This window comes from Dendrobates tinctorius, unplaced genomic scaffold (genome assembly GCF_039654945.1).
Source record: "Dendrobates tinctorius isolate UK_male_01 unplaced genomic scaffold, ASM3965494v1 ptg000120l, whole genome shotgun sequence".
In the NCBI taxonomy this organism is placed as follows: domain Eukaryota; kingdom Metazoa; phylum Chordata; class Amphibia; order Anura; family Dendrobatidae; genus Dendrobates; species Dendrobates tinctorius.
The window spans coordinates 29,174,269-29,193,255 of NW_027361788.1; the positions used below are offsets into that span (position 1 = coordinate 29,174,269).

An 18,987-nucleotide genomic window follows, 5' to 3' on the forward strand; every position below is an offset into this window, starting at 1 on the left:
ATTGTCCTCATGGCCATCGCTGACGCGGAATACAAATTTATTGCGGTTGATATTGGGGCCTATGGCCGCTCCAATGACTCTCAAGTTTTCAAACTGTCTGCCATGGGGCGTAAACTGTATGGAAACACCTTCCAGTTCCCACCACCTAGACCGCTGCCGCAAACATCTGGTCCACCTATGCCATTTGTCTGTGTAGGGGATGAAGCCTTCCAGCTGTCAGAACACCTTTTGAAACCGTACTCTAGCAGAGGATTGACAAGACCAAAACGCATTTTTAATTACCGCCTCACAAGAGCAAGAAGAATGGTTGAATGTACCTTTGGTATTCTGACAGCCAAATGGCGGGTCCTATTGACTGCGATCAACCTCAAGACAGAAACTGTGGACGAGGTGATCAAAGCGTGCGTGGTACTCCACAATTTTGTTATATGCAAGGAACCCATTTCCATTGAGGACACCTCTGAAGAAACCACCTTGCAAGATTACCATGACATTACCACTAGAAGTTCTGTGACGGTTTCAGTAATGAGGGACAATTTTGCACTATACTTTATGTCACCTCAAGGCAGAGTACACTGGCAGGATGACAGAGTGTGAAAGATTTGTGCCCCAAACTTGTGTACCTTCTGTACCAACAGTATATACCTTTGCCAACCAAAGTTGGCTATCTTGTCATGGTCTCTATTTTTAGCTTTAGGCCACAGGTGTGTACCTGGTTGTGTTTTATGCAAAGTATTTCACCTTTTAACAAAAGTTGTGTACATTGTTAGGAAATCACCAACAATAAACACAACTTTTTAGGTGAAATACTTTGCTTCAAACACAACCAGGAACACAACTGTGGCAAAAAGCTAAAATTTACCCACAGTTATATACCTAGTTTTGAATACCATTTCACCTTTTAAATACCCTGTATTTAACCTTTTTCGCCGCAGAAAGAAATGACAGACAACCAGTGTAAAATAATTTAACTTTTATTGAAAAATGTTTTTTTTAGTAAACTTTTTTAAAATTTTAATAAACATGTTTAATAAAAATTTGAAACTATAAAACTGAAACCATAAAACTGGTCATTTTTATTTAAAAACACACATAATTCTGTGTAGTGTGTGGTGGAAATACTGCTGTAGGGGCTGCGGGACACTTCGACACTGGGAGTGTGGAGAGAGGACTGGGATCGTTGTGGGGAAGGAACAGTTAGAGGTGAAGGTGTGGAAAAAACTACAGAATGGGTGGACATGTGGGAAGCAGAAGAGGTGGTGGGTGGTGGAGTGGAGGGTTGGGCAGGGACTGTAGGAGCAGATGATGTTGATGGCAAGTTGTATGGGGAAGGAGTTTGGTACGGGGCAGGTTGCTGGAAGTGGGGAGATGTCTGGTACGGGGCAGGTTGCTGGAAGTGGGGAGATGTCTGGTACGAGGCAGGTTGCTGGAAGTGGGGAGATGTCTGGTACGAGGCAGGTTGCTGGAAGTGGGGAGATGTCTGGTACGGGGCAGGTTGCTGGAAGTGGGGAGATGTCTGGTACGGGGCAGGTTGCTGGAAGTGGGGAGATGTCTGGTACTGGGGAGGTTGCTGGTACTGGGGAGGTTGCTGGTACTGGGGAGTTTGCAGGTACTGGGGAGGTTGCTGGTGCTGGGGAGGTTGCTGGGGAGGTTGCTGGTGCTGGGGAGGTGGCTGGTGCTGGGGAGGTGGCTGGTGCTGGGGAGGTGGCTGGTGCTGGGGAGGTGGCTGGTGCTGGGGAGGTGGCTGGTGCTGGGGAGGTGGCTGGTGCTGGGGAGGTGGATGGTATGTAATAGGAGGGGGAGGATGGAAAGTGGCTGGAGGGGGTGTAGATGTAATAGGAGGGGGAGGATGGAAAGTGGCTGGAGGGGGTGTAGATGTAATAGGAGGGGGAGGATGGAAAGTGGCTGGAGGGGGTGCAGGTGGAGGAACTACTGTGGTGGGAGGAGGAGGTTGGGAGGTAACGTGCTGGAGAGCACCGTGGCATGAATGCATTACATGCATCTGCTGGGTAGGAGAGAGCGTTTCCATGTGCTCCACAACAGACCTGAAAAAGGTGTGGTTTGGCGAAGATCTTGCTTCTGAATGCATGGTTTGCAGAAGTGTCTTCACCTCCAGAATGCTGGAGTTGATCTGCTGATAGCCTGCGGAGATTTGCTCTGACAAGACTTTTAGACAGTTCTGGAAAGATGCATTCAGATGCAAGAACTCTGGCGCATAAGTCTTTTCCTGACCCCTCTGCCGCTGCCGCCCAGTACCCGCAGGTGTACTAGAGGTGGCAGGGGCAGAAGGGTGGGGTAAAGGGAAAGCGATCTCCTCACCAGCAGCTTCATGTAATGTAGGCGGCCACGATGCTCCTGTGCTGGTGGATGGGACAGATGGGTCGAATGTGTGGGAAGGCTGGGAAGGTGCAGATGTACCGGGGCGGTCGAAGTGTCCCTCGGTGCCGGTCTCCTCAGGGATCGCCTCCGAAGGGTCCAATCGTGCAGGCTCCCGAGTGCTGCTCACCGTGCTGTGGAATAAAGAGAAAAAAAAACAATTAAAATACTGACATGGTATGGCCCTGGCTGAAAAAAAAATTTACATCTAACATTTTTTTTCACATGTGGTGTGTAATATTTACCTTCTGGTGACCATTGTTTCACGGAGGAACGACAGGGCTTCTGCGTACTTGTACTTGCTCCTGCGTCCTCCAGATCCACTCGGGGCCCGCATCTCTTTATTGAACTCCTTCTTGAAACGATCCCTCACAGACCGCCACCGATTCACAATTCTGTTCCCTGAAACGAGAAAGGAGTGGTTAGTATACAACATCAGTGTTTCCCAAACTCCAGTCCTCATGGTCCCCAGGGGTCATGTTTTCCGGATTTCCATAGTAAATAGAAATCCTGAACACATGATCCGTGGGGACCACGAGGACTGGAGTTCGGGAAACACTGGTTTACATCAAGCAACCGGTACTGTATATACTTACGCTCTGTAATCTGGGCCCGAACATCGAGGTCCTCCCAGCGGCCCACAAGGAGCGAACAGATTTCCTCCCAGAGTCGTCGGGTAACGATCAGGTCAGCGTGGCGGCGGTCAGCCATATTCCAGAGCGGCTCCCTTTCTCTGACAAGATCGATGAGGCGGTCCATATCAATCCCTCCATCCTCACCGTCAGAGTCGGGAGCACGCTGTGAAGGCTGTTAAAGAAAAAGACAAAAATAACATAATTAGCCTCCACAAAAGAAATGAAATAAAAAGTGCAAAAAAACAAAGCAAAAATATTTATACTTACACGCTGGTGACCGCCGCTTTGCTGTCGCCGACGACCCTGGGAGGCACTGCGAGCACCTCTTGGCCAAGCACCAGATTGGGAAGACTAGAGAAGAAAACAAAAAAAGTTATGTCTTTGGATGTAGGCATTTGTTTGCTGTGTGTGGTCTGCAGAACATTGTTTTCTATGTGTTGTGTGTAGTGTGATGTTGTGTTTCTGCGTTTGATGCAAAAAACTTACCAATTGTGAGCCCACTCCAGGTGTCTGTCCACCCCTTCCTTCTTCTTCTGGGAGCTCCTCTTCATCTTGTGATTCCTGTTTTGAAATAAAAGGCCATGAATAGACATATATTACAGAGAAGATGGATTTTGGAAATAAAAACTTACCGTCAAACGCTGACGATGCGAGGGAGGGCTCCCAGAAGATGATGTGCTGTCTTCCTGGTGGCCATACTCCATGCCTGTGGGTGGTGTTGAAGCTGCTGCCATTGCTGCTGCTGCATCTATTGGGCGGCTGTTGAATAAAGAGAAACAAAGGGCCAATGAATATCTTGATATTCAATAGCCCTAGTTTGGAGGAATGGGGGATTTGATAATTACCGTCTCTCATCTGCTGCTGGCCTCCCCTCCTCAGCATGTTCTATTTGCTGCTCCATTTGGGGTGGTGGTGGTGCGGATGGTGCTGCAGTGGTCTCCTGCCTTCTCCTGCGCCTGGTTGCTGTCTTGGGTGGCATGTTGGGTGTGGCTGTGGGTCCCACTGTCTTGCTTTTATATATGTCTTGTGGGCAGAGCTACTGAGCATGCTCAGACCAAAAAACCGGATCCGGCCGCCGGATCAGACTTTCGCCGGATCCGGCGCATTGCGGCGCTCATAGGCTTTCATTGTGTGAAAAAGCCGGACGCGCCGGATCCGGCGTGTCCGGCTTTTTCGCCGGAGACAAAAAACGTTACAGTAGACTTTTTTCCAGACGCCGGATCGCGACACATTGCGACACATTGCCGGATCCGGCGATAACCGGATGAAACGCATGGCCATCCGGCGCGATCCGGCGCAAATGCAAGTCAATGGGGGGGGGAAACCGGATCCGGCATTGCATTTCGCCGGATCCGGTTTCTGTCAAAAGCGCCGGATCGCGCCTGACGGCGAAAACCTGATGTGTGAAAGAGGCCTTAGACGACCTCTTGGTGAAGGGTCCCTCGTTTCGGGCGTGCAAGGAGAATGTCAGCATTACACTGGATACACTCTCCTGCTTAGGTTGGTTGGTCAACAGGAAGAAATCATCTCTGGTCCCAGCTCGGAGGATTGTTTTTCCAGGAATGGTCTTCGATACCTCCCAAGGGTTGGTAAGTCTCCCTCAAAACAAGGCCCTAGCGCTCAGACAGGGAGTCCTGAAGCTCCAGCAGCTGGTCCCAAACACCATTCGGTTTGGGATGAGGATACTGGGGAAGATGGTGGCAGCAATTGAAGCAATTCCGTTTGCTCAATTTCATCTTTGACCCCTACAGCACGCTCATTTGTCAGCCTGGGACAAGAATCCGTTCACCCTTGATCAGCGGTGCTGGCTATCCTCTCAGGTCAGGCAATCGCTGGAGTGGTGGACGACCAGATCCTCCCTTCTTCAGGGGAAGCCGTTTCCCCCAGACCACTGGCTAGTGGTCACGACCGACGCCAGTCTCCTCGGCTGGGGAGCAGTTTTTCGCCACCACATGGCACAAGGCCAGTGGTCGCAACAGGAAGCTCGTCTTCCGATAAACTTGTTGGAAATACGAGCGATCTGGCAGGCGCTGCAGCATTTCCAGTACCTCCTAGCAGGACGGCCCATTCGTATACAGTCAGACAACGCCACGGCTGTGGCTTACGTAAATCAACAGGGGGGCACGCGCAGCAGGGCAACCATGCGCGAGATAGCACAGGTGCTTCATTGGGCCGAAAAGAACCAGTCGATAATTTCAGCAGTCTACATCCCAGGTGTAGAAAATTGGGCAGCGGACTTCCTCAGCCGACAAGAGGTCGTGGCTGGGGAATGGGCCCTGCACCCCGAGGTCTTCCAGCAAATTTGCCAACGGTGGGGAACACCGGATGTGGACCTGATGGCGTCCAGAACGAACGCCAAGGTGCCTATGTTCGTCGCTCGGTCAAGAGACCCACGAGCGTTCGGGGTGAATGCGTTGGTCTTACCATGGAACCAGTTTCGCCTTCCATACCTGTTTCCTCCGTTGCCATTGCTTCCGAGGGTCATCAGGAAGATCAAAGCAGAGGGGGTCCCAGCAATTCTGCTGGCACCAGACTGGCCCCGACGGGCGTGGTACGCAGATCTTGTGCGGCTGCTCACCGACGTCCCATGGCGACTACCAGAGCGCCCAGATCTACTGCACCAGGGACCGATCTTCCACCCGAACTCAGGGGCCCTGTGTTTGACGGCATGGCCATTGAATCTTGGATTCTAACTCAAGCAGGTTTTGAGCGTGAGGTGGTCGCCACAATGGTTAGCGCCAGGAAACCGACCTCAGCGAGAATTTACCATTACACCTGGAAAATTTTCTTCACTTGGTGTCGAGAGCCGGGTCATTTGCCCCTGACGTTCTCTATTCCCAACATCTTGGCCTTTCTTCAATCAGGCCTAGACTCGGGGCTGGCCCCGAGCTCCCTTAAGAGACAGATATCGGCACTGTCCGTCCTGTTCCAGCGAAAGGTTGCTACTAATATGCAGGTAAAGACCTTCATCCAGGGAGTCTCTCATCTAATACCCCCCTATAAGGCGCCGATGGACACCTGGGATCTTAACCTGGTCCTGAGCGTTCTGCAGGAAGTGCCCTTCGAGCCGCTGCAGGATATTTCCTTATCGTTCCTTTCTTGGAAGGTGGTATTTTTGGTAGCCATTACCTCCGTTAGGCGAGTTTCGGAGTTGGCGGCCCTATCTTGCCCAGCACCTTTTCTCATTTTCCACAAGGATAAGATGGTGCTTAGACCAGCTCCCCCCTTTCTTCCGAAGGTGGTGTCCTCTTTTCACATCAATGAAGATATTGTCTTGCCTTCATTCTGTCCAGCACCGGTGCATCGCGTAGAGAAAGCTCTTCACACCTTAGACCTAGTGAGAGCACTCAGGCGGTACGTGTCACAGACGGCACCTTTTCGCCAGACGGATAAGCTGTTCGTGCTCCCTGAGGGGCGCAGGAGGGGGCTCGCGGCCTCAAAGGCGACCATAGCCAGATGGATCCGTTTAACTATTCAGGAGGCCTATCATATCAGAGGTGTGTCAGTTCCAGCAGGGATCAAAGCGCATTCTACTCGGGCAATGGGCGCCTTTTGGGCGCTTCGGCATCAGGCCTCGGCGGAACAGGTATGCAAGGCAGCAACCTGGTCCAGCCTGCACACATTAACTAAACATTACAGTATCCATACTCAGGCTTCGGCGGATGTGAGCCTGGGTAGAAGGATGCTCCAAGCAGCAGTGGCGCACCTTTGAACGAAAGAGGTGCATGCAGCTTGAATCAGTGAGTCAATCTCCCACCCAGGGACTGCTTTAGGACGTCCCACAGTACCTGTGTCCCCCTATGAGACGAAGGAGAAACATGGATTTTTGTGAGTACTCACCGTAAAATCCTTTTCTCCGAAACGCTCATTGGGGGACGCAGCACCCACCCTGTTAGCCGATTGGCTCGTGTTTATTTAATTAATGTGCCTTTTTTCGTAAGTATCAGGGTGGTCCCTTGCCAGACATATTGTTTACTGCATTAAGGCTGATTGTTGTTGTTCTCCTACTGCTTTTACACTAAACTGGCTTCTGCCCGCAATCAGGGCGAGGGTGTATACGGCGGGGGAGGAGCTAACCTTGTGTTGTTTGCCTAGTGTCAGCTTCCAGATGGCGGTAGCATACACCCACAGTACCTGTGTCCCCCAATGAGCGTCTCGGACAAAAAGGATTTTACGGTGAGTACTCACAAAAATCCATGTTTCGACCACATATGGGGGTATCAGTAAACTCAGGAGAAATTGTACAACAAGCTTTGGGGTCTAGTTTTTCCTGTTACCCTTGTGAAAATATAACATTTGGGGCCAAATGGGGGGGGGGGGGGTGTTTCAACTGTTAAGGCACATGAGGGGCTCTCCAAACGTGACATGGTGTTTGCTAATTATTCCATCAAATTTTGTATTCAAAAAGTCAAATGGCGCTCCTTCCCTTCCGAGCCCTGATGTGCGCCCAAACAGCAGATTTCCCCCACATATGGGGTATCGGCATACTCAGTAGAAATTGCGCAACAAATTGTATGGAGCAATTTCTCCTGTTGCGAAAGTGAAAGTAAAAAAAAAAAAAAAAAAAAAATTGGGTCTAAGGCTATGTGCACACGTTGCGGAACTCCTGCGGGAATTCCATTCCGCGGGAAAACCGCATTTTAAATTCCCGCGATTTTCCCGTGGAAAAACTAGCGATTTGAAAGCGTTATTAGCTTGCAGAATTGCTAGCATTTTCCAAGCGATCTGTAGCGTCTCTTGGAGAACTGATTGACAGGTTGGTCACACTCGTCAAACATAGTGTTTGACTAGTGTGACCAACTTTTTACTATTGAGGCTGCCTATGCGGCATCAGTAGTAAAAAGATCTAATGTTAAAAATGATAATATAATAAAAAATTGTGATCTTCTCACCTTCCAGCGTCCCATGCAGCGTTCCCGATCCTCGCGATGCTCCCGTTCCCAGTAATGCCTTGCGAGACCTTTGATGACATAGCGGTCTCGCGAGACCGCTACGTCATCACAGGTCCTTGCCGCAAGGCATTACTGGGAACGGGAGTTGGCAGGAGCATCGGTAAGTGAACGCAGCCTCAAGGAACATTTTTATGAAAAAAAGTTAAATGTTTCTTTTTTCCTTTCACATTCCATTAATTGCTGTGAAGCACCTGAAGGTTAATAAATTTCTTGAATCTGGTTTTGAGCACCTTAAGGGGTACAGTTTTTAGAAAATACCCAAAAGTGACACCATTCTATCTCATAGACCCCTCAAAGTGGCTTCAAATGTGATGTGATCCGTAAAAATAAAATGGTGATGTAAAAATGAGAAATCGCTGGTCAAATTTTAACCCCTATAACTTCCTAACAAAAAAAAAATTGTTTCAAAAATTGTGCTGATGTAAAGTAGACATGTGGGAAATGTTATTTCTTTTTTATTTTGTGGGATATGACTCTGATTTTGAGGGCATAAAAATTAAAAGTTTGAAAATTGCAAAATTTTCAGCAAATTTCCGTTTTTTCACACGTAAACGCGAATCGTACCAAAGAAATTTTACCGCTATCATGAAGTACATTATGTCACAAGAAAACGGGGATCCGCTGAAGCGTTCAAAAGTTATTACCTCATAAAGTGACCGTGGTCAGAATTGTAAAAATTGGCCTGGTCAGGAAGGTGAAAACAGGCTTGGAGGTGAAGGGGTTAAGACCACGAAGCGCCCATTTGTAAAATAAAATTGTGGAGTGGACATCCCTTTAAGTTAAATGGGTCACACAGACCCCCACCTCTGGGCATTCTGAGTAGGGTGCCCCCTGCCCAATCTGTTTATAATTCCTTCAAAAGGAGCCCCTACTAGGCATGTATGTCATAACCTCCGGACATTGGTGGAAATGTACAGTGTAGATCATTTTATTATACTTGTAGTATGAATCTGAACTGTGTCCTTTCCCACATTGGGGGCTGCTCGCGCATATAATGAAGGGTCCGGGGTCCCGTCCTCTCATTGAGTGCACTGAATCAGCCATTATGGGTACAACACTGCCATCTAGCGGATACACAGAAGATGACACTTGGAAATAATTTTTCATATATTACATTGTGTTTATCCACCACTTTGCTAGGGGAGATCTCCACCGTCCTCATGCTGTGCTTGCATTACATTCAGCACAGGGGAAGGTGATATTTGTATTTATTTTTTATTACTAGGGTAGGTTACCTGTCAGAGGAATGTTAATGCTGCAGTACAGCACCCTGCAGTCTATATACTCTATAAGAATACTGCCACCTGGTGGACACATGGAAGAATACATTTATTCGTTTATTTAGCATTGTGTCCTGTCACTCAAACACCTAAAGGGCACTTTCAGCACAGATTTGGCCCATGATAGGTAGATCGTGGCATATATTAGATAGTATACTGGGAGGTTACTTAGACTGGTGTATTTTATGCCAAATTTTTTTGCACAAATTAGCACCAAAAGCGGCTTGAAGCCATTGATACATTTCCTGCGTGCCCCAAGTGACTGTAGTTGAATCTCTCATGCTGCAATTCTTACATATCTGACAAATGTATTAGTGGTTCTTGTGTCCTGGTGTATGGTGAGTTCTTACCAGCACCAAAGAGGTATAGACTTAGTTCAGTACTCTGTGCTTAGATACAGGACCTGGGATTATTATAACAATTGTGTATATTCCTTTAGGAAATGTAACCCCTCACCCATGCCCAATCCCGAACGATGGACTATTGGGTGCAGCGCCCCATGTGGCCGACACCAGGAAAATACCTGAGTTTTACGCTTCCAAAAACTAGGCAAGGTTGCTGCCACATGCAAGGGGGTGGTGCAGCGTCGTTTAAGTCCCTCCTGTTTAACCCTTTTTGTACATGCCTTTTTAGCGGCTTTGGAAAATTCATTAGCTGTAATGTAGTGGGAAATCCCAGAGAAAGTGCAGCATTTTCCTGCAGCAGCCCCAGAGGCGGTAAAAGCATTACACAGTTCCTTTTTAAAATCAATGAGTTGTGCAATGAATAGAGTTGAACCAAACGATTTTCAGCAGCTCAGTTGGTAGTCTGTGGCGACCAGACCCCAGAAACCCTCTCCCCCCAGCATCTTCTGATTAGTAGGTAGCTGCGGTGTCACTGCATTGTGGCCTACTGAGCAGAAGGGGTACGAGGATGTTGGTAGGAGGGTCAGAGGACTCCCGGCGTCATCCTGCAAATCATTTTGCTCAACCCTAGTAACAAACTGATATACTGTATCCTCCTTTTTGAAGGTGTCCCCCACTCTGACTATTGGGAAGTCCACACTCCTTTTTTAACTCAAAGGAGTTGTCCAGAATTAGAAACACATGTTTGCTATGTTTCATAAACAGCACCCCACCTGTCTACAGGTTGTGTCTGGTATTGCAGCTTAGCCCCGTTCACTTCCATGGAGCTGAGCAGGACCATATCCCTTACGTAAGGGGCATCTGTGTGTGGCAGTATATACCCACAAACATCAGTGTCATGAATGCCATTATTATTTTTCTTCCTAGTTTTTTGCGTTTTCTGCACATGGCTCGGGGTATACCGGCTGAAACTGAGTGGGATTTGTCCCTGCTCTCTCGCTCCCAATGACCCCCGGCTACATAGGACACACACCCTAATGCTTCCGTTGCAATATTAATTTAGCCGGACAATAGGATGCCGCCTGCGCTTCCACACGGCTTTTCAAAGAGACCCAGACACCAACCAAACCCTTGTGTCTCTTTAATTATGTATTAGCTGCCTGGGCTGGCAGCTGGGGCCTGCTCACGGCATACGGCCGCGCTGGGTTTAATCCCTTTAAAAAGCAGTAGAAAGCGATGGATGCGTGACTGCTCTCCCCTCCCCCAGGTCCGGAGCCTAGAGGTACAGCCATCCCCTGCCAGCCATTACTCAGCCAGTCTCCGCTCCACCAGAGGGACGGAGAATCCAGAATTGGCCATAATGAGCCGCCCATGGCTGGCAGGCTGGTGGCCATGTAAATCACGGGCATTGTTTAACAGAAAGCCTCGCTCCCCATGACTCTTAATTACAACAAGAGGCTGCAGCCGCCACAGCTGGATCCTCTGGAGCAGCGGCCTGCCACCAACAATTCACCCGGAGTGTCTATCTATCTGTCGTCTGTCTATCCAAGATCTCTTTCTTTCTTTCTTTCTTTCTTTCTTTCTTTCTTTCTTTCTTTCTTTCTTTCTTTCTTTCTTTCTTTCTTTCTTTCTTTCTTTCTTTCTTTCTTTCTTTCTTTCTCTCTCCTTTTCTGTCTTTCTCTTTTTCAGCCTTTCTATCACTTTCTTTCTCTTTCCCTTTCTTTCTCTTTCTGTCTTTCTTTTTGTCTTTCTTTCTCTCTGTCTTTCTTTCTCTTTCTCTCTCTCTCTCTCTCTCTCTCTCTGTCTTTCTTTCTCTTTCTCTCTCTCTCTCTATCTCTATCTTTCTTTCTTTCTCTCTCTGTCTCTCTCTTTCTCTCTCTCTCTGTCTTTCTTTCTCTCTCTTTCTCTCTGTCTTTCTCTCTCTCTCTCTTTCTCTCTCTCTCTTTCTCTCTCTCTCTGTCTTTCTCTCTCTCTTTCTCTCTCTCTTTCTCTCTCTCTTTCTCTCTCTCTCTTTCTCTCTCTCTTTCTCTCTTTCTCTCTCTCTCTTTCTCTCTTTCTCTCTCTTTCTCTCTCTTTCTCTCTCTTTCTCTCTCTTTCTCTCTCTTTCTCTCTCTCTCTCTCTTTCTCTCTTTCTCTCTTTCTCTCTTTCTCTCTTTCTCTCTTTCTCTCTTTCTCTCTTTCTCTCTTTCTCTCTTTCTCTCTTTCTCTTTCTCTCTTTCTCTCTTTCTCTTCTCTCTTTCTCTCTTTCTCTCTTTCTCTCTTCTCTTTCTCTCTTTCTCTCTCTTTTTCTCTCTTTTTCTCTCTTTTTCTCTCTTTTTCTCTCTTTTTCTCTCTTTTTCTCTCTTTTTCTCTCTTTTTCTCTCTTTTTCTCTCTTTTTCTCTCTTTTTCTCTCTTTTTCTCTCTTTTTCTCTCTTTCTCTCTCTTTTTCTCTCTTTTTCTCTCTTTTTCTCTCTTTCTCTCTCTTTTTCTCTCTTTCTCTCTCTTTTTCTCTCTTTTTCTCTCTTTCTCTCTCTTTCTCTCTCTTTCTCATTTCCGATGTTCTATGTACCCATATAATGGTGTCAGATACCTATAGATAGCGGTGAGTTATGATGGATACAAAGATTAATAAATGTTCATGTATCCCTCATCTGTCCATCCCATAATAGTCTCACTGCTATCTATAGGCATCTGAGACCATTGTAATGATACATAGATGATCGGCGATATTAGGATACATCTATATGTACCAGATATGGATATAGATCCCAGTATGACAGATACATAGATGTTATTTCTCCGTCTACCGCCCCCCGTTCCTTAGGCCGATGTCATGTCTGACGTCCATGGTACAGACCGGCCGGGGGTCGCCTATATGAGGGTAACCGTGTAGGCCAGCAGCTTGCCGCTTGTTAGTATGTAGGTAGAGATTGTACATAAGCCATAAAGAGGATAAGCCCGATCCTCCATAAGGTCCAAAAGTGAAGAGAGAGACCACTGCCTCCACGGGGGTAAAGGGGTCTTCTTCATATAATACAGGGAGACGTCAACACTTCCATATTAGGTGGGTCATCACCGACCATATGTGAGGTTGTTGAGATTGGGTGAGGAGTCGCCCACTTCTGGCTCGGACTTTGCAGGCTCTGTATTCGGAGGGCAAGTCAGACGTGTGGCTCCGGCCTTCTCCAGACACGCCCAGGGGCGTTCACCACGGCTGGTGCCCTTGCCTCCATCCTAGGTACAGCAGCCATAGAACTAACGTTTCTCCTGCAAACAAATGTCCATCAGGGTCATTGCGCCTCTTGAAAATGAATGATCAGAGGAAGTGATCTGATAAGGGGGAAGTGCTCATTTTGTCCCGGGCACCAGGCAATGGGTATATCCCTGCCAGTGTGCCAACTGATGTGAAAGACCCACCACGAATCGGAGGGGTGGCATGAAATCTAGAAAGGCTCTGTGACATCTCGCTGATTGTCCTGCCAGAAACAAGCCGGCACGTCACATTACTAAGTATACCCTTACCTTCCCGCAGGTGATTGTGAAGCTGATGGCCGTACTGGACACCTTAGATCGCTGGATCGATGAAACACCTCCTGTGGACCAACCGTCCCGTTTTGGCAACAAGGCATTTCGAACCTGGTACGCCAAGTTGGATCAGGTGGGCACTGCAGGAGAGATTCATGAGCCGTTGCACAAAGTTTCCAGTAAGTGGGCAGTACGGACACCCCCAATATGTCTTTACGGATGATGTACCACACAATGCACATAGTGCAACCTATGCATAGCTCCCTGCTTATCCCAGAGTACATACGTATGGGCGACATGGCTGTCTGATGTGTATGGCAGCATTGTCAGCAGAGTAGCCCCTTAAGTTGTCCTGTAGACCAAGGCAGGCACCTGAGGCGGGGGTGGGAGCTGCACACTTACCGCTCCTGTATACCCCGCACCTTAGGGAAGATTTCAGTCTGATTCCTTATTGCTCATGTGGTTGCATCACTCATCTCCCCCCTATCATACACATGGTGTTCATAGCTAATACATGCAGTGCATCTGCAGTGGTGTATATCTGCATACTGACACATGCTCTGCATCCTTCAAGGGGTCCATATGGCACACGTGCCATTGGGTGCTCCTTAGATCCTATTCACCGTACCTCACAACCTGTATTCCCAGTCCATGATATACAACGCACATATCTAACACCGCAATCTTCCATTTAGGAAGCCGAGAATCTCATTTCTACGGTGATCCCTCCGCATTTGAGCGCAGCCGTGCCCGAGGTGGCCGTCTATCTGAAGGAATCTGTGGGGAACGCAACCCGTATCGACTACGGCACAGGTAACTTCCATTGGCAGCTGCAAAATGCCCCCTATAGGACACAATCGTGTAGGAAGACGAAGCTTCTGCGTTAATGCTGCATCGCTTTGAACGTTCTCTTTAGATCGGTGCAAATGAGTATCTGTAAAATGGGGTCATTTTTCATCAGCGTTGTCACTAAACAAAACCCCAAACGATGCCCACTGCACAGGCTCTGAAATGAAAGCTGCCTGCCATTCTGCATGGTGCCACCAGGGTGCCCTGTTGCTGCGGCAGTGCTCGCACGCTTGCTAGCTCGGTGCCTGCGGTGCTTTCTGAGCGCTGGAGCCCACTTCTTCCTGTGCTGTCAGTTTTTTCTCCCTCTCCCTTACATCATTTCTTGTTCTCTGTTAGTCACTCTAAAACGGTTTGTGTCTTGTAACTCCATGGGGTGACAGCGACAGTCGCACGTGTTCCCGGGGCTGCGGTGCAATGTGCCCGCGGCATGGAGCTCCTCTCACGTACGCAGCCGCACGTCTCCAGTGCAGTCCAGCAGTGGCCATCCGTCACCCCCCCCCCCCCCCCCCCCCCCAATCATTCTTTCTGTACTTTATTTTTTATCCCTTTCCTTGTCGGCCCTTAGTTATATTTTCCCGCAAGCCCCTTTCCTGTTAGATCGCTGCCCCAATCTTATCGGACGTTTACTTCCCATAGTATAATATAGGAACATGGAGTAGGGTCCGGGCGCTCGTTGTGACGATGCGCAACCTTTCATGGCAGCTGGGAAGGGGTTAAAGGCCATTAGAAGGTGCTATTTGAGGCTCAGTAACTGTAAGTTTTGGGAGGGGTGCTGAAATGGGAAGGAAGCTGGAGAGGCAGGAAAGGTTGCCGATGAGTGAGGTGGCTGATGGGCAGTGAGTTTTGGACGAGTACAACATGGTGGCCAGTAAAGGAGGCTATGAGAGTCATTTAGGAACCTGCGGCACATGTCGGAGGCCGGGAATACTCCCTGGTTTATGTCCGTCATGGTGGCCAGCATGGGATGCCACAAGGATGAATCGATCCTAGATGGAGTCCAGCTGCCTGCTTCTGCTGGATGAGTCCACATGTCTACAGTACTGGGCAGATTTTCCGTCTATTGTCACCACTGCCTCCTACTGGCTTGTACAGCAATTACACTTAATATTACTTTTGTGATTATTTTGTGCGTTTTTTTTTTTTCATCCCTTTTATATTGTGCTTTATCTTCTGGCGTATACCCCCGATGTTTGCGTTGTACTGTATAATCATACATTTGCATACATCATCCTTAGAGATAGATAGATAGATATATATATATATATATATATATATATATATATATATATATATATATATATATATATATATATATATATATATATATATATATTAAAAAAAAAAACAAACTTATACCAAGCAACATAATAGTCCATAGCGTTGAATAAAACTGAAGGTATGCTGATATATCCCAACCTGCCCTGTCTGATGAGTGGGATCCCATCAGTCCGTACATGCTGGGGGTTGTAGCTTTCAGGGGCCACAGACTGGAGACCACCATCCTCACATGTTCTGTCTTTTTACTTAGGACATGAAGCCGCCTTTGCTGCGTTCCTGTTTTGCCTGTGTAAGATTAGAGTCCTGCAGGCGGATGACCAACTCGCCATCGTCTTCAAGGTGTTTGATCGGTGAGAGATGGGCAATGCGGGCAAAATCTAGATTTACATATAGACTGTGATGTAAAACATCTGTTCAGAGCCATAGACCCCCTGGATATTAGTTGGTACCCGCTTCCTAACTCTTAAGTCCAGGTTGTACAGTATGATTTCTACCATTCCTTCCATGGTTTTCTGTTTGCAAACAGATAATTAGATTGTGAGCTACGAGGCACATATGTCCTCATAAAGGTCCTGCGTCCTTGAGACATGCAGACATCACAGGGGGGCCGAAATCTTTTAGGACTCCCATTGAAAGACACTACATTTATTTCACACCATGAAATGGCCGATAACTGAGAAAAATATACTTCCAGGAGCTGGGTCCATTGCTTACCTGATCGGTCCATCTCTTCTCCAAGCCCCACCCCCCCATTCTTGTGATTCTCGTCGGACCTGTAATGATGACATCACATCGTTTGGTCACTTGACTACTGCAGTCAGTCACGTGCTGTGCATGCAGAGGTCACCGCTGCTCAGTGATGAACTGCAGCGGTCACAACCATTGGAAGTGCCATCATCATTAAAGCCGTGATGCTGGAGGGGAGGGAGCAAGTAGGCAATGATTCTTGTAGGCAGGTAGGATATCGGCGCACCCGGTAGAGGGGTTTTATGTAGGACGGACCTTTTTACTAGAGCTTTATGGTGCTGAACGTGGTGCATTATTATATTCTGGAGACTTTCTTTTTTTCTGCTCCACAGTTACCTCGAGGTCATGAGGAAACTGCAGAAAACATACAGGATGGAGCCTGCCGGTAGCCAAGGGGTCTGGGGCCTGGACGACTTCCAGTTTCTGCCTTTTATATGGGGCAGTGCTCAGCTTGTAGGTAAAATGTCTATCGTTGTAGGACAGGACTGCGTCTTACATTTCTGAGCCTGTGATCATACATGTAGTCGCCCATAGGCTCGAAAGCCGGTGTGTAACATGCGGTCATTGTTTCTGCAGATCATTCCACCCTGGAGCCCAGGCATTTTGTGGACGACAAGGTGGTGAATGACAATCACAAGGACTATATGTTTCTGGAGTGCATCCTATTTATTACACAGGTGAGCAGTGTGACCAGGCAAAAACAAAAGTCTGCAGATGTTGGGTTGCCGTAGCGGGATTGGTAGGGTGGCTGCCCTGAAGCAGTCCGTGCCAGTCCACATGTTTGGCTATATCGGATCTATCTGGTATTCAGCTCTTATACCCTATATTACATAGGGTCTTGCTGGTTGGGTACATGTACTGTTGCTGTCCTGTCGGTGGTCTGGGGAGAATAGCGCTCGAAAACGCCATAGTCTGAGGAATAAAGATGGCAGGCAAAAGGCTGATGAGGAACACGTGAACATCTGGAGTAGGAGTGCTAATGCTTACTAAACTGTATTTTATCCTACCGGGGCTTGAAGGACTGGGGTGACTGGCTGCAGCTGTCATGCCGGTAGGTTCAGCAAATGACTGCAACAACCACTGTTTATCAGTAGCATTCACCATCCGGAGGGGGTGCGTTGGGGGTCACAGGAGCACCGATGCTGGCCCGGCAGCTGAGTGTGGTCCATGCTCTTATTGTATGTGCTGTTAATTGATTTTTGTTTGATTTTGAGCCATGGACAACCCCATGGTAGAGAATGTGAATGCAATGCTGGCTCATACCTGATACACATCGGATCACCGCAGACTGCTATCATTCATCTGACAGCTATTAAAAATTAGGTAACAGCGCCAACCCCCCCCCCCCCCCCCCCGCCAGTTATATTATTTGGGGTCTTCTTAGGTGGCGCAGGAGCCAATCAACATCAGTTTTTGGTGTAGTGTTTGTTTTTTCCACAGACTCAGTAGTTGAAGAACAGGCTTGTGCTGTAACGGAGCCGCTTTGTAAACTGCACCCACATGGTTAAAGGTTAACGCACTCATTTCACATGTCATCTGACTGCGGGGAACTCCACTGGTTGGGTGAGGCCAAGCTCAAACTGCTATGTAGTCAGTGTGTGCTGGAACTAGTAGTCCACCCCTCCCATAGAGAGTTTCCAGATGCAGAATATTAAGTAAAGACTGCTGGGGTCACTTTGGACTGTAGGCCTCTGATGCAATAAGTCAGTGATCGGTCAGTATTTCTGGAGCTTTTCGGTCCTCCACCTCTTGGAGCCCAGACTATCCCCATTGAGGCTGGTATATGGCCTGCGTCCCTGGGGTCAGGCACTGAAGATGCTGCCGGTGCAGGCAGACATGACAGCATATTGCCTGCCCGGAGCATTATATGGCAGCTGCAGACCAGGCCTTATTCTTCGCTGCTCTGTAATGGAAATTTTCTACGTGCACTGGTAGATTTCCATATAAAAGTAAAATAAACTGGTGGCTTATGTATTCGGGAAAGTATTTAGGAGTTCCTGTATAATATTGCATTTAATCTCTGCCAGTTCCATCAATTGCTGCCAAATGGTCCCCTTAATGATGGACCCCTTTTATTTTTTTTTTTTATTTTTTTTTTGCCCTTTAATGAATATATCACTGTTTTTCCCTTCATCCATGACAGCACACCTGAGAGAGGGATCCACCCCGCCAGGACAGGAACCTCCTGAGATATAAGGGGCGGCACCTCTCCCCCGCTTTAGTTGGGTTCCTGTCCTGGAAGGAATCCCACTGTCGGCGGTGCCTGTCATGGGCGAAGAAGAAGAAAAAGAAAGAAAGAAAGAAAGAAAAAAAAGACCCAGGCCCGTCCCGGCGCAGGAAGAACAGGTGCCTTAACCTGTAGCGCCGGCCGTCGGATGCTGGAGGCACAGTCCCCGATGTCCCCCTGGGCTCCGGGTTTGTGTGGGCGCAGGTGGGATCCCGGTGGCTCCTGGAAGCTCCCCTCGCGTGCGCAGAGGATTGTGGAGCGGAGCAACACCTACACTCCTTAATAGCCTTACACATAAAAGGGGCAGAAAACATAGAGGCCGACTTCCTGAGCCGCAATACTCTGAGGCAAGGAGAATGGGCTCTAAATCGGTCCGTTTTTCAAAAAATAACGCAGCTTTGGGGGAAGCCAGTGATAGACCTCTTTGCCAACAAGCACAACAGGCAGACAGAAAGGTTTTGCTTACTAAACCCGAGGGAAAATCCATGGGCAGTGGACTCATTGCACATTCAGTGGAACTTCAGGCTAGCTTATGCGTTCCCCCCAGTGGCTCTGATCCCAACAGTTGTCAAGAAGATCAGGAACGATCAAGCCAGGGTGATTCTAATAGCCCCATTTTGGCCAAAAAGGCTCTGGTTTGCTCTACTGTGAAGAATGTCCCTCTCCGATCCATGGGTTCTGCCAGAAATCCCGGACCTACTAGCTCAAGGCCCAATATTCCACGCTCAGGTCGAAGGATTCCATCTGACGGCGTGGAATTTGAATGGATAGAGGGTTCTCCCCCGGGTTGGTGG

At 48.1% G+C, this 18,987-nt stretch overlaps 1 protein-coding gene across 4 annotated transcripts in view; it reads left to right on the forward strand.

Annotated features, from left to right (window-relative positions):
- PTPA (protein phosphatase 2 phosphatase activator) overlaps positions 1-18,987 on the forward strand; it is a 62,792-nt gene that overhangs the window by 19,730 nt on the left and 24,075 nt on the right. For all 4 annotated transcript variants that reach the window (XM_073541017.1, XM_073541016.1, XM_073541019.1 and 1 more), the window contains exons 4-8: positions 13,100-13,225; positions 13,788-13,905; positions 15,470-15,569; positions 16,299-16,423; positions 16,543-16,643. In XM_073541017.1, the coding sequence (XP_073397118.1) occupies positions 13,100-13,225; positions 13,788-13,905; positions 15,470-15,569; positions 16,299-16,423; positions 16,543-16,643 (570 nt within the window). The remainder of the gene's footprint in view (positions 1-13,099; positions 13,226-13,787; positions 13,906-15,469; positions 15,570-16,298; positions 16,424-16,542; positions 16,644-18,987) is intronic.